Source organism: Scyliorhinus torazame, chromosome 6, assembly GCF_047496885.1.
Source record: "Scyliorhinus torazame isolate Kashiwa2021f chromosome 6, sScyTor2.1, whole genome shotgun sequence".
NCBI classification, from domain to species: Eukaryota; Metazoa; Chordata; class Chondrichthyes; order Carcharhiniformes; family Scyliorhinidae; genus Scyliorhinus; species Scyliorhinus torazame.
In genome coordinates, this window is record NC_092712.1 from 100,253,849 (window position 1) to 100,267,811 (window position 13,963).

At 43.9% G+C, this 13,963-nt stretch overlaps 1 protein-coding gene across 8 annotated transcripts in view; it reads left to right on the forward strand.

Annotated features, from left to right (window-relative positions):
• The window catches only part of nsun6 (NOP2/Sun RNA methyltransferase 6), a 60,165-nt gene extending 49,702 nt beyond the window's left edge, over positions 1-10,463 (forward strand). For all 8 annotated transcript variants that reach the window (XM_072508555.1, XM_072508558.1, XM_072508552.1 and 5 more), the window contains one exon: positions 9,658-10,463. In XM_072508555.1, coding sequence (XP_072364656.1) covers positions 9,658-9,879 — 222 coding nt within the window. In that variant the 3' untranslated portion in view covers positions 9,880-10,463. The remainder of the gene's footprint in view (positions 1-9,657) is intronic.
• The last annotated feature ends 3,500 nt before the right edge of the window (positions 10,464-13,963 follow it).

Below are 13,963 nucleotides of genomic sequence, written 5' to 3' on the forward strand. Positions count from 1 at the left end.
TCTTGTGCAATACTAAAATTCAGCATATATGGTTCTTATTAAAGTTATGAATTTAGTAATTATGTTTGGTTCAAACATTTAGTAATTATGTTTGTGAAGGGGAGGTCATGTCTGACTAACTTGATAGAGTTTTTCAGGGAGGTCACTAAGATGATTGATGCAGGTAGGGCAGTGGATGTTGTCTATATGGACTTCAGTAAGGCCTTTGACAAGGTCCCTCATGGTAGACTAGTACAAAAGGTGAAGTCACACGGGATCAGGGGTGAGCTGGCAAGGTGGATACAGAACTGGCTAGGTCATAGAAGGCAGAGAGTAGCAATGGAAGGATGCTTTTCTAATTTCAGGGCTGTGACCAGTGGTGTTCCACAGGGATCAGTGCTGGGACCTTTGCTGTTTGTAGTATATATAAATGATTTGGAGGAAAATGTAACTGGTCTGATTAGTAAGTTTGCGGACGACACAAAGGTTGGTGGAATTGCGGAAAGCGATGAGGACTGTCAGAGGATACAGCAGGATTTAGATTGTTTTGGAGACTTGGGCGGAGAGATGGCAGATGGAGTTTAATCCGGACAAATGTGAGGTAATGCATTTTGGAAGGTCTAATGCAGATAGGGAATATACTGTGAATGGTAGAACCTTCAAGAGTATTGAAAGTCAAAGAGATCTAGGAGTACAGGTCCACAGGTCACTGAAAGGGGCAACACAGGTGGAGAAGGTAGTCAAGAAGGCATACGGCATGCTTGCCTTCATTGGCCGGGGCACTGAGTATAAGAATTGGCAAGTCATGTTGCAGCTGTATAGAATCTTAGGCCACACTTGGCGTATAGTGTTCAATTCTGGTCGCCACACTACCAGAAGGATGTGGAGGCTTTAGAGAGGGTGCAGAAGAGATTTACCAGAATGTTGCCTGGTATGGAGGGCATTAGCTATGAGGAGCGGTTGAATAAACTCGGTTTGTTCTCACTGGAACGAAGGAGGTTGAGGGGCGACCTGATAGAGGTCTACAAAATTATGAGGGGCATAGACAGAGTGGATAGTCAGAGGCTTTTCCCCGGGGTAGAGGGGTCAATTACTAGGGGGCATAGGTTTAAGGTGAGAGGGGCAAGGTTTAGAGTAGATGTACGAGGCAAGTTTTTTACGCAGAGGGTAGTGGGTGCCTGGAACACGCTACCGGAGGAGGTGGTGGAAGCAGGGACGATAGTGACATTTAAGGGGCATCTTGACAAATACATGAATAGGATGGGAATAGAGGGATACGGACACAGGAAGTGTAAAAGATTGTAGTTTAGTCGGGCAGCATGGTTGGCACGGGCTTGGAGGGCCGAAGGGCCTGTTCCTGTGCTGTACATTTCTTTGTTCTTTGTTGACACAGCTAACTTTCTGATTTATACAGCAGGGTTAATATAGGCTGTTTTCTCCAATAAAAACTTTTGTGTAATTTGTGCACTTTGATTTTAAAGAAGCTCGAAAAATTACAAAATACAAGTTGAATGTATTCTTGAGATGAGAAGCTGTTAAAAAATATATCAACTAGTTGACCTCCCTGCAGACATGGGGAGTGAAAGCTTAGTATAATCTTCAGATTAAGCAGGGTCAAATAATGCCGGATAACTGGAATGTAATTGAGTCCTCATTCTAAAGTCATACATTCTATCCTTCGTTTTTATATATGTTCAGTTGAAAATATCAACTGAAGCTAAGTATCAAACTGTGACTGGTACTGTGTGTGTTGGATCAAGATCTTGGCACTAGCATCACCATGTATGGGGCAGATATCACTTAAAGATCCACATTTTTTAGTGCATCATAAATTAGAGGAAATAACCTTCCATCTAATCATTTAATCTAATGAAATGAATCTGAAATGTAGAGAGAGATTTATGTTCATACAATGGTATTCAGTAAAATTACTAACATTTACAAATGCAACAACCTCGCTAGGGAACAAGGCTCAGAACAAAACGCACTTGCAGGGAGCAATTAAAACCTTCACATTCCAGTATCTGCACTGTTTTGATTTTACTGTGGAGTAAGCGGATCACATACTCTGTTTCTGTTTTAAAAGTAACATACTTCTGAATAAACCGCAAACAGCTTTTCCAATGTGTGTTCATTAACTTCTCAAATTTACTGATTAATAAGAACAGGCAGTTTCCAGTCAGTGACCGACCCCTGCTCTAGACTCGAGTGCCGGCCCCTTTCAATCTCTCAGCTTTTACTTCTGGGAGAAAAGGTCAGTCTCAAAAATAATTTGCTGGGGGGAGGGGAGATGGTTTACTGTCTCAAATGCAGCAAAGGGAAGGGATAGTATCGCTGTTAATGGTCAGGAATAGGCCTGTCTTAGGAGGTACTAGCTGATGATAGCAGGGGAACTGGGCAGCTGAATGGAAAGGGATTAAGGCAGGTGAAGGTACAGCATAGCAAAGGCATGAGAAGGCTAGCAATCAGGAGAGTGAGCCTTAATTTTTATCTATATTTAATAAAAATATGAGTCCCTCTGATGAGCAGACCGTTTACCGCAAGATGTGTGAATGAGGTGTAAAAGTTGCTAAAATCAATTTAATAAATGGACACATCATAAACCAACATATTTGATCAAGACAGCCATCAAAGCTTTGAACAATGTGGCATTATGGGCCCAACAGCAGAGCAATTTACAATTGTACTTTGGAATACATTTGCTCCCTATATTGAATGGTAAAGTTACAACAACAACTTGTATTTATATGGCACCTTTACCAAAATAAACTGTCCCAAGGCAGTTCACAAGAGCATTATAAAGCAAAGGCCACCTGCATTCTAACTCTAACCAAATCCCGTATACCCATCTCCCCTGTGCTTGCTAGCCTGCACTGGCTCCTAGTTAGGTCTCGAGGTAACAGGTAATGTATTATTAGGCCAGATGATCAAAGATTTGGGCAATGAGGTAGGTTTTACATGGTGTCTTTAAAGCAGAAAAGAGGTGAAGAAATTTGGGTAGGAGGTTCCAGAGCTTAGAGTCTTGGTAGCTGAAGACATGGCCACCAAAGGTAGAATGGTTAAAATTGGGGATGCTCAAAAGGCCAGAATCAGAGGAACACAGCAATCTGGGGCTTGAGGGGCTGGAGGCAATTTCAGAGATAGGATGGGGTTAAATTATGAGGAATTTGAAAACGGGGATAAGAAAGTTAAAATTATTGCTTAACCAGGAGCCAATGCCGGCCATCTGAGGTGATGGGTAAATAGGACTTGATTCAATTTGGAACGCAGGCAGCAGAAGTTCAGGAAGGGCACCCAGGACAGCTTTGGAATAGTCAAATCTAGACGTAAGAAATATATCGATGAGTTGAAAACAAGGGCGTGAAATGAAGGAAATCTTACCCATTCAATGTAATTATATAATTCATGATGTAACAGTAAAAGCTGAACTGCATTACATTGATTAATGATTTATGCTTCATCTACCATCAATCTCCATAAATATTAATGGTAAGGTAGATAAGAGTTTCCAGTCCCCTCATATTCCCAAATAGGATTCAGTTAGGTGAAGAAACTCGAGGAGCTAAGTACGTTCCCCTTAAAGCAGAAATTTTTGGTTTGTCATAAATGTTCAAAATCATGAAGGATTTTGATGAAGTATATAAGGAAAAATTGTGTTTGGCATAAGGATGGGCAATAGAGGACACAGATTTGAGATTAATTGTCACAGCAACCAGAAGTGACAGGAGGAGAAACCTTTTTACTCAACAAGTTGTTTGATTCCGGAATGCACTGACTGAAAATGTGCTGAAGCAGATTTAGTAGTAACATCGACAAGGGAATTAGGTAAATATTTGAAGGGGAAAGAAAGGACAGAAATGGGGTGTATAATTAGATTGCTCTTTCAAAGAACTGGATGCATGACCTCCTTCTGTACTGTATCTTTCTGACTGATTCTATATGTGTCTAAAAGCTTGCTGAAAGAGGTAGGTTGAAGGAGCCTCCTATAGGAGGAGAGAGAATTAAAAAGGTGGATAAATTTAAGGTGGAAATGCCAGGAACGTAGTAGGATCAAGCATACTCGCAAGCAGCTAGAGTTACAGAAACACAGGGTTCTTAGGGTTTGTAAGGCGTTACAGAGAGAGGGAGGGATGAGACACTTAAGAAATTTGAATATGAGGATAAGAATATTAAGGGGAGATTTTTTAAAATAAATGAGTTGCATTTATATAGCACAATTTATAGTCTCAGAGCCATTAACCCCATTGAGGGCGAGGCAAGGCCTTTGATATGAAGGCTGCCTTTGTCTGAACACTGATGGTAGCTCATCCATTTGAAATGTTAATTCTGTTTTCCTCTCTTCACAGATGCTGCCTAATCTGAGTGTTTCCAGCATTTTCTGTTTTAATTTCAGATTTTAATTTTCAGTTCTGCAGTACTTTACTTTTGCCGTTAACAAATATATGCTAGCTGTGCTACCCCACATTCATCCAAGCGGCAATCAATTCATTTGGATTGCTGTCTTTAACTGGGCCCCACCACTGACATTAAGCTACCTGATCTGTATTTGCTGGCTTTATCCCTCTCCACATTTTTGAACAGGGATATAATATTTGCAATCTTCCAATCAAAGAACAAAGAAAGGTACATCGCAGCAATAAACTCCTTGGCCCTCCAAGTCCGCGCCGACCATGCTGCCCGTCTTACCCAAAACCTTCTACACTTCCGGAGTCCATATCCCTCTATTCTCATCCTATTCATATTTTTGTCAAAACACCCCTTAAACATCACAATCATACCTGCTTCCACCACCTCCTCCGGCAGCGAGTTCTAGGCACCCACTATCATGTGTTTAAAAAAAAAAATCCCTCACGCATCCTCTCTAAACTTTGCCACTCGCACCTATAACCTACGTCCCCCTAGTAATTGACTCTTCCACCCTGGGAAAAAGCTTCTATCCACTCTGTCCATGCCCCTCATAATTTTGTCAACTTCTATCAGGTTGCCCCTCAACCTCTGTCATTCCAGTTAGAATAACCAAGTTTATCCAGCCTCTCCTCCTAGCTAATGCCTTCCAGACCAGGCAACATCCTGGCAAAAACCTCTTCTGCACCCTCTCCAAAGCCTCCACATTCTTCTGGTAATGTGGCAACCAGAATTGAACACTATATTCCAAGTGTGGCCTAACTAAGGTTCTATACAGCTGCAGCATGACTTGCCAGTTTTTATACTCAATGCCCCGGCCGATGAAGGCAAGCATGCCGTATGCCTTCATGACTACCTTCTCCACCTGTGTTGCCACTTTCAGTGACCTGTGGACCTGTAAACCTAGATCCCTCTGCCTGTCAATACTCTTTAAGAAATGATAGTATTGAATGGTGGAGCAGGCTCGAGGGGCTGAATTGCCTACTACTAGGCCTAACTTCTATAGGTTTGAATGACCTCTTTACTCTTGTCCTCAATGCCCATATTAATAAAACCTAAGATACCATACACTTTATTAACTGCTCTCTTACCATGCCCTGCCATCTTCAATGCTCTGACATATATTCTGAGGTCCCTTTGTTTCTCTCTTTAGTTTAGGCTGTCACCCCATATTCTTCCTGCCAAAATGATTCACTTCACACCTCTCTGAATTGAACGCCATCTGTCACCTGTCTGCCCAATCCACCAGCATGTCTATATCCTTTTGAAGTTCAAGATGATCCTCATCATAGTGGACAACGTTTCCAATCTTTGTATCACCCACAGATTTTGAAATCATGCCCTGAACAACACAATCTAAGGTATTGATTTACATCAAAGCAAGGGTCCCAACACTGACCCCTGGGGAACTCCACTACAAACCTTTCTCCAATCTGAAAAACAACTATTTATCCTTACTCTCTGTTTCCTGTCACTCAGCCGATTTCTTATCCAAGTGCCTACTTTCCCTTTTATCCCACGAGCTAGAATTTTGCTCACAGGCCTGTTGTGAAAATCCACTTACATCACATCAACAATGTTGCCCTTATTAACCTTCTCTGTTATCTTCTCAAAAAACTGATGCAAGTTAGTTAAACATGGTTTTCCCTTAATGAGATCATGCTGGCCTTCCTTAATTATCCTGCACTTGTCTAAGTGACTATTGATATGTCCCAAACTATAGCTTCCAGAAATTTCCCTGCCACTGAAGTCAAACTGACTGATCTGTGGTTGCCGCCTTTATCCTTGAACAAAGAACACAAACAACAAAAATCCTCTGGCACTACTCCCAGAGCTAAGGAGAAATGGAAGATTGTGGCCAAAGTGTCTGCTATTTCCAGCCTTGCCTCCCTCAGCAATCTTGGAAGTTTCCCATCTGAACTCAGTGACTGAGCACTGCCAGTCTTTTAAGTACCTCTTCTTTATTTTTATCCTGTCTAATTTCTCTACTACATCCTCCTGCTGTGACGGGGGCTGGTTTAGCTCACTGGGCTAAATCACTGGCTTTTAAAGCAGACCAAGGCAGGCCAGCAGCACGGTTCAATTCCCGTACCAGCCTCCCTGAACAGGTGCCGGAATGTGGCGACTAGGGGCTTTTCACAGTAACTTCATTGAAGCCTACTTGTGACAATAAGCGATTTTCATTTTCATTCATTTCATTGGCAGCATATTTGTCTTTATTGAAGACAGATCCAAAGTACTGATTTAATACTTCAGCATGCTGTGTCTGCCTTCACAAGATCCCCCATTTGGCCCCTAATTGTCCTTACCCTTCCTTTGACCACCCTTCATATGTTTTTAAAGACTTTGCGTTGCCTTTTACATTACCTGTTAATCTATTTTCACACGCACACTTTCCTCCTCTTGCTTTCTTTCACACTTCTGTTCAGCTCTGGATTTGTTCTTTTATTTTTTTAGCTGGAGGAAATTCCAGTTCATCCAACACTGGATGTCCGGCACATAAGAGGAGTTCAAGAATTGATGTTGGGGCTCCTAAGGCAATTATGTGAGGGCTATATGAGAAGTCATTACTGGGGATGATTTGGCAACAGATATGAAGACAGTGTTAGTGAGCTAGACAATAGAGGAGAGGCATTGGAGAAAGTTGATGCGGTGTCAAAGAGGAGGAGGGATAATGTGACATGGGTCCTGACAGTGGGAAGTTGGTTGGTCAGCAGTTCAATGAAAGTGAAATAAACGACCATGGAGTGGGTTACTTGGAGCAAATGAGCTCAGAAAGAAATTGTGAAGGGTAGAGTTACAGTGGGAGAGAAACTGAAGATACATGGGGCCAGTGCTACTTTATGGGAATGGTGGGGAAGTTTGGATTGACGGGCATGGGAGAGAGGAGATGCAGCATTGGCAACTGAATGCATGGTTGCTACCTTCACAACACACTGGTCCATGAGTTCCTTGCATTTGCTATTCAGCTCATCTGTTACAGAAACCCTCATCCATGCCTTTACTGTTTTAATATGCTTCTGGCTAGTCTTACACTCACTGCCCACTGTAAATCAACTAAATCTCTGCTGCCCATGTTCTTTCTTGCAAAAATTACTGTTCACCCATCACCCATTAGTTTGTTGGCCTGCATTAACTCTCACTTAAGCAACATCTTGATTTTATAATTTTCACCCTTATTTTCAATGACCTGACCTCTCCCTCTCTCTACTCCTCCAGGCTTACAACTCTTTCAGGTGTCTGCACTTCTCTAATTCTGGCCACTTGAGCAGTCCTGATTTTAGTCCATCATTGGCTATTGTGTCTTGAACTTCCTAGGACATAAGGTTCCCTAGTGAATTCCATCCCTAAATATCGGCACCTATCTCTCTTTACTCCTTTAAGATACTTCTTAAAACCTACCTCTGTGATGCCTTCTCTAATATCTTCTTTTGTGGCATGGTATCAAAAGCTTTGTTTGAAAATGTTTCTCTGAAACATTTTGGGCTGTTTTACTACGTTAAACATGCTATATAAATACCCAGGGTGGGCAGAGAGAGAGAGATACACAAAGACATTAAAGAAGCCTTTGCTCTTCAGAATGATCCCAGTGTAAAGGATAGTTTTGATGGAGATGGAAGAATGTGAGGTTGGATAGAGATTGAGACAGTTGGGGGAAAAAATAGAACCAGGATTGCTTCTGTGGATTCCCATTCCTGGAACAAATGAGTAGTGATTCTACCCGTACAGCTTTTCTTAGTAGTATGCTATTCCAAGCTTGGGTGGACACTGTCACCAATAGCTGGAGAGAGATTGGCTTGATGTTTTCTGCTGACCTTTCCTCCTGCATGCCAAATTTAAAATATTTTTCCCCTGTACAGCCTATTAAAACCAGAACGTTAGCTGCTGTGCAATCACGAACATTTACTCTTTGTTGCTCTGAATGGGTCTTGAATTTTTTTAGAATTTACAGTGCAGAAGGAGGCCATTCGGCCCATCGAGTGTGCACCAGCTCTTGGAAAGAGCACCCTGCCCAAGCCCACACCTCCACCCTATCCCCATAACCCAGTAACCCCACCCAACACTAAGGGCAATTTTGGACACTAAGGGCAATTCAGCATGGCCAATCCACCTAACCTACACATCTTTGGACTGTGTGAGGAAACCGAAGCACCCAGATGAAACCCATGCACACACGGGGAGAACGTGCAGACTCCGCACAGACAGTGACCCAAGCCCGGAATCGAACCTGGGACCCTGGAGCTGTGAAGTAATTACGGGGAGAACGTGCAGACTCTGCACAGACATTGACCCAAGCCGGGAATCGAACCTGGGACCTTGGAGCTGTGAAGCAATTGTACTAACCACTATGCTACCTTGCTGCCCTAGCACCCGGAGGAAACCCACGCACACACGGGGAGAACATGCAGACTCCGCACAGATAGTAACCCAAGCCGGGAATCGAACCTGGGACCCTGGAGCTGTGAAGCAATTGTGCTAACCACTATGCTACCGTGCTGCCCAGTTGAGAAGCCACAGAATTTTAGCACCTACCAATTTTATTCTTGGCCACAATTATAATTTCTCCATCATCCAGTTATGACTTTAGTGTTTTGTATTATGGCTGTTTATATTACCTGTGACTTACCTCAAAAAAGAATGATTTTTGTGGGGTAACAGGGATAATTAATTCTCCATTCAGGGATTTTAGTCTTAGCTTGTGTGTCAAGAACCCAGACAGTTCAAAGGTTCATTATCAAAGTTCAACTAAAATTTTGTGCTACAGTTCAAAGGTTTTTGAACTGTAGCTCAAATGATTTTAGTTAAACTTTGAGAATGAATTTGTTGATAAAACTTCTTACTTTTAAATGGTGATTCATAATATGTGTAGGATTTATGTTTTTAACCTAATTTGCAATTTCAGTTGTATATTCTTATGTTTTAATAATATCATGTGGCGTGTTTCTCCGGCCTCCCAAATGGGTGTTTCCCTTGGCGGCGTGCGGTTTGCTGGCGGCAGGGATTCTCTGCTCCCGCCGCTGTCAATGGGATTTCCCATTGAAGCCACCCCACGCCACTGGGAAACCGCAGGAGGGGTGTGCGGCCGGCTGGACCAGAAAATCCTGCCGTCAGCAAACAGCCGGAGAACTCTGGCCATGAAGGTTGATTTAAATGTAATTTCCACAAGGTGCTGAATTTCTTTAGAAGTTCATCAACTGTCCTCCTGCTTCAAAAGCACTCTTGATTTTTACAGGATTAGATCAGTGTGTTTTTAACATTCATCTTCTCCCATAGGAACCTCACCTGGGTGAAGGAGGAATGATGGGTGCTGGACTGTCGTACGATCAGCGGAAATTGTTGCAGAGGTTTGATCCATCCAGTGTGACTGAAGGGGGCGCCAGTGTTTCTCCTTCAGATCTGAACAGCAGTCAGATCGCACATTTAATCAAATCTGCCAACAGGGACACAATAGGCTTTTTCATTGCTAAATTTGTGAAGGTGCAGGATGTGTCATAAAATATTTTTTTAAACTCCAAATACTGGAAATCCAAAATAAAAACGAAAGATTCTGGAAATAAAAGAGGTCAGTTAGCATTGAGAAGAAATAAAGACAGGTTATTGATGTTTCATATGTGTACCCATTCATTAATAGCTTAATAGTTTGTATGTTCTTCGTAAACTGGCTAACACCTGAAGCTCAACTGTGAGCACCAGTAGTTTGTTGTTCCTGTGACAGCAAGCCAAAGCCATTGTTGCTATGGTAGCAATAGATTTTGATAGCTGTGCAATGAGATCATAAACCATGTGCTGAAAAAGGTCATTAGGAGCTTTTGCATTTCACATAGAACCCAGATTGCAATATTTGGTCATATTTTTCTAATCTTTTGCCTATAGAAACAGAAATGCAACTTGCGTCTCATATGAAGTCATTGCTGAGTATGTACTTGGGGTTTCATTACATTTAAGCGTAACATTTCTATTTTTAAATTACAAAAAAATATTGTGAAACGTTGTCATTTTTATATTTTATTATTGATGGTGTCAAATCATGTATTAATGTTTTATATGAAACATTTCTAAAATAAAGGAAACAGACTGAACTATCCGTGTACTATTATGTATTTACTTATTCATTTTGTGCATTATTTACAGTAAGCTAATTTACAATGTCTCTAGTTTTGAGTCACAACTTTTATATCAACATTTTAAAACCTATGATAAAACCTATATGTTAATGTTTGCCGTCATACTGTAGGGCCAGGCTTCCTAACACTAATTACCACTGCATGTTCTTAGGTCTGTTTGTCATTTTGTTTTTTAACACTCAATTGGAAATTAATGACCATCTACTCACCAGGACTGTTCGAGTTGCCCAAGTGTGAATAGTACTCCGCCTAGATTGTGTGGTTTAGCCTTGAACCTCGTGCTTGGGCCAACTGGTTTTACAACTGATAAATGTGCGCCACACGGTAGCACAGTGGTTAGCACTGTTGCTTAACAGCACCAGGGTCCCAGGTTTGATTCCCGGTTTGAGTCGCTGTGCGAAGTCTGCACGTTCTCCCCGTGTCTGCGTGGGTTTCCTCCGGGTTCTCCGGTTTCCTCCCACAGTCCAAAGATGTGCGGGTTAGCTGGATTGGCCGTTAGTGACCAAAAATATTAGGTGGTGTTACTGGGTTATGGAGATAGGGTGGAGGCATGGGCTTAAGTGAGGTGCTCTTTCAAAGGGCCAGTGCAGACCCGATGGGCCGAATGGCCTCCTGCACTGTAAATTCTATGATTTTACCAACCACCCTCTCTTCCTCAAGTGATGGGCCAACATCTTACTCGCCTTTTCCCCGCACTCAAGTACAGCCCCTCTGGCAAACCGCAACTCTCTCACTGCCTTTCCCGTAGAAATGAGCCTAAACTCCATCTTGAGCCTCGGCCTTTCCTTTAACAACCCCGCCTCCGGGACTCCGAATATCTCCTATCCACCCTCAAAATCTTATCCACCAGCCTTGCCTTCTCCTCCCGCTCCACCTCTACCTGTGTGCCTGAATCAATTAAAAACTATTCCCGACTACAGCCTTGAGTGCCTCCGACAACGTTTCCCATGTCGTTCAACTCCATGTAGCCCCGAATTGTAGCCCTCACCCACTCACACACCACCTCATCGGCCAACAGCACCACATCTAACCTCCATTGCGGCCGTTGGGCCCCCCTGAGCTAAATCTACCCAATGCGGTGTGTGGTCCGAGACCACAGTTGCCGAATACTCCGAGTCGGCCACCCCCTCCAGCAGCGAATTGTCCAACACAAAAAGTCAATCCGGAGGCAGCACGGTGGCGCAGTAGGTTAGCACTGTGGCCTCACGGCGCCGAGGTCCCAGGTTCGATCCCAGCTCTGGGTCACTGTCCGTGTGGAGTTTGCACAGTCTCCGTGTTTGCATGGGTTTCGCCCCCACAACCCAAAAGAAAAATCTGCAAGCTAGGTGGAATGGCCACGCTAAATTGCCCCTTAATTGGAAAAAATGAATTGGGTATACTAAATTTATAAAAAGAAAGTCAATCCGGGAGTACACCCGATCCACATGGGAGAAGTATATAAACCCCTTTGCCCTTGGCCTCCAGGGGTCTCTTTCTCTCTTCCCCCCCCCCCCCCCCCCCCCCAACGCCCTCCATGAACCCCCTCAGCTCTCGCCACTGCCGACACCCTGGATGCCTTGGGACTCGGAACGGTCCAGGCTTGGATCTATGACCATTCCCCCCCCCCCATCCCCCGTAATCAACCGATGCGAGTCCAAGTCTGGAATCTTCCCCAGTACCCGCCTCATAAAATCCACATCGTCCCAATTCCGGGCATAAATGTTTATCAAAACCACTGCCGTCCTCCACCTTCCCACTAACCATCATATACCTCCCTCCTGGATGGTATCCTCCCTCCAATGCATTCCCATCTCGAACACAACTCTCTTATTGACCCCCTCCATCTTCACATCCAGTCCTGAATGGAACACCTGCCCCCATCCAATCCTTTCTCAGCCTTGCTGAACCCCCAACTTCAGGTGCATCTCCTGCAAAAATGCCACTTCCGTCTTCAGACTCCTCGTGCATGAAAACACGTGACCATTTAATCGGACCATTCAACCCCCTCACATTCCACGTGACCAACCTGGTCGGCGGGTGGTGGTTGGGGGTGCTCTCTGTCCCCTTCCCTTGCTGATCAGCCATTTGGGCCGGCCAGCCCTCATATGTTTACTGTCATCAATCCTTTCCCAATTGTGCCACACCACCCACACCCTGGTCAGCAATTCTCCTCACCCGCTTAGTGACATTATGACTTGCACCTTATAATTTTCTGGCTCACGTTTTAAGTTGAAGACTATTTCTAAATTATGCTACAACACCTTTGAGAAAGATAGTTAACAAGGCGTTGATAGGTCCACATCCTCCTCCTTTCCTCCCAGCACGACATTAGCTCATTGTCACCCCAGATACTGCCAGAAGAGGTAGAAACATAGAAAAATAACAGCAGACACTATTCAGCCATCAATCCAATGGTAATGGAAACTGGAAGGGAGCGATAGAAATGTTTTACTTCTTTCACAGGACGTGGGTCTTGCTGGCTAGGCCAACATTTTTATAGCCCATCTCCTTATTGCCCTTGAGAAGTTGGTGGTGAGCCACCTTCTTTAACTGCTGTAGTCAGTGGGATGTAGGTACACCCACTGTGCTTTTTGGGAGGAGTGCAGGTATTTTGACCCAGCAACAGTTCCAAATATGGGTGGCACAGTGGTTAGTACTGTTGTTTCACAGCACCAGGATCCCAGGTTCGATTCCCACTTGGGTCATTGTGTGCAAAGTACACGTTCTTCCCGTGTCTGCGTGAGATTCCTCCGGGTGCTCCCGTTTCCTCCCACAGTCCAAAGATGTGCAGGTTAGGTGGATTGACTATGCTAAATTGCCCTTGGTGTCCAAAAAAAAAGTCAGGTGGGGTTACTGGGATAGGGTGGAGGTGCGGGCTTAGGTAGGGTGCCCTTTCCAAGGGCTGGTGTAGACCCAATGGGCTGAATGGCCTCTTTCTGCACTGTTAATTCTATGATGTAGTTCTCTGTCAGGATGGTGTGTGGCTTGGAGGGGAAGTTGCAGGTCGTGGTGTTTACCTGCACCGTGTCCTAGGTGGCAGAGGTCACAAGTTTGGATGCTGTCAAAGGAGCCCTGGTGTGCAGCTGCAGTGCACATTGTAAATGGTACACACTGCTGCCACAGTGACCAAGGGAGTGAATGTTGGAGGTAGTCGATGTGGTGCATTCAGAATATTGAGTCCAGATAGTGAGAGTTCATCGGATGGAAGAAGAGGAAATTGAGGCATAGTTTGATGATGTCTTTAACTGATATTCATATGTGTCTTTCCTGCAGGACTCACTGAATGATACTGATCAATCAAGCATCAGTCATTATAGCGGCTGTTCATCCCTTTGAGTCCCAGCCAGTTTTCTGTAGAACAATCTAAAGAACAAAGAAAAGTACAGCACAGGAACAGGCCCTTTGGCCATCCAAGCCTGCGCCGACCATGCTGCCCGTCTAAACTAAAATCTTCCACTTCCGGGGTCCGTATCCCT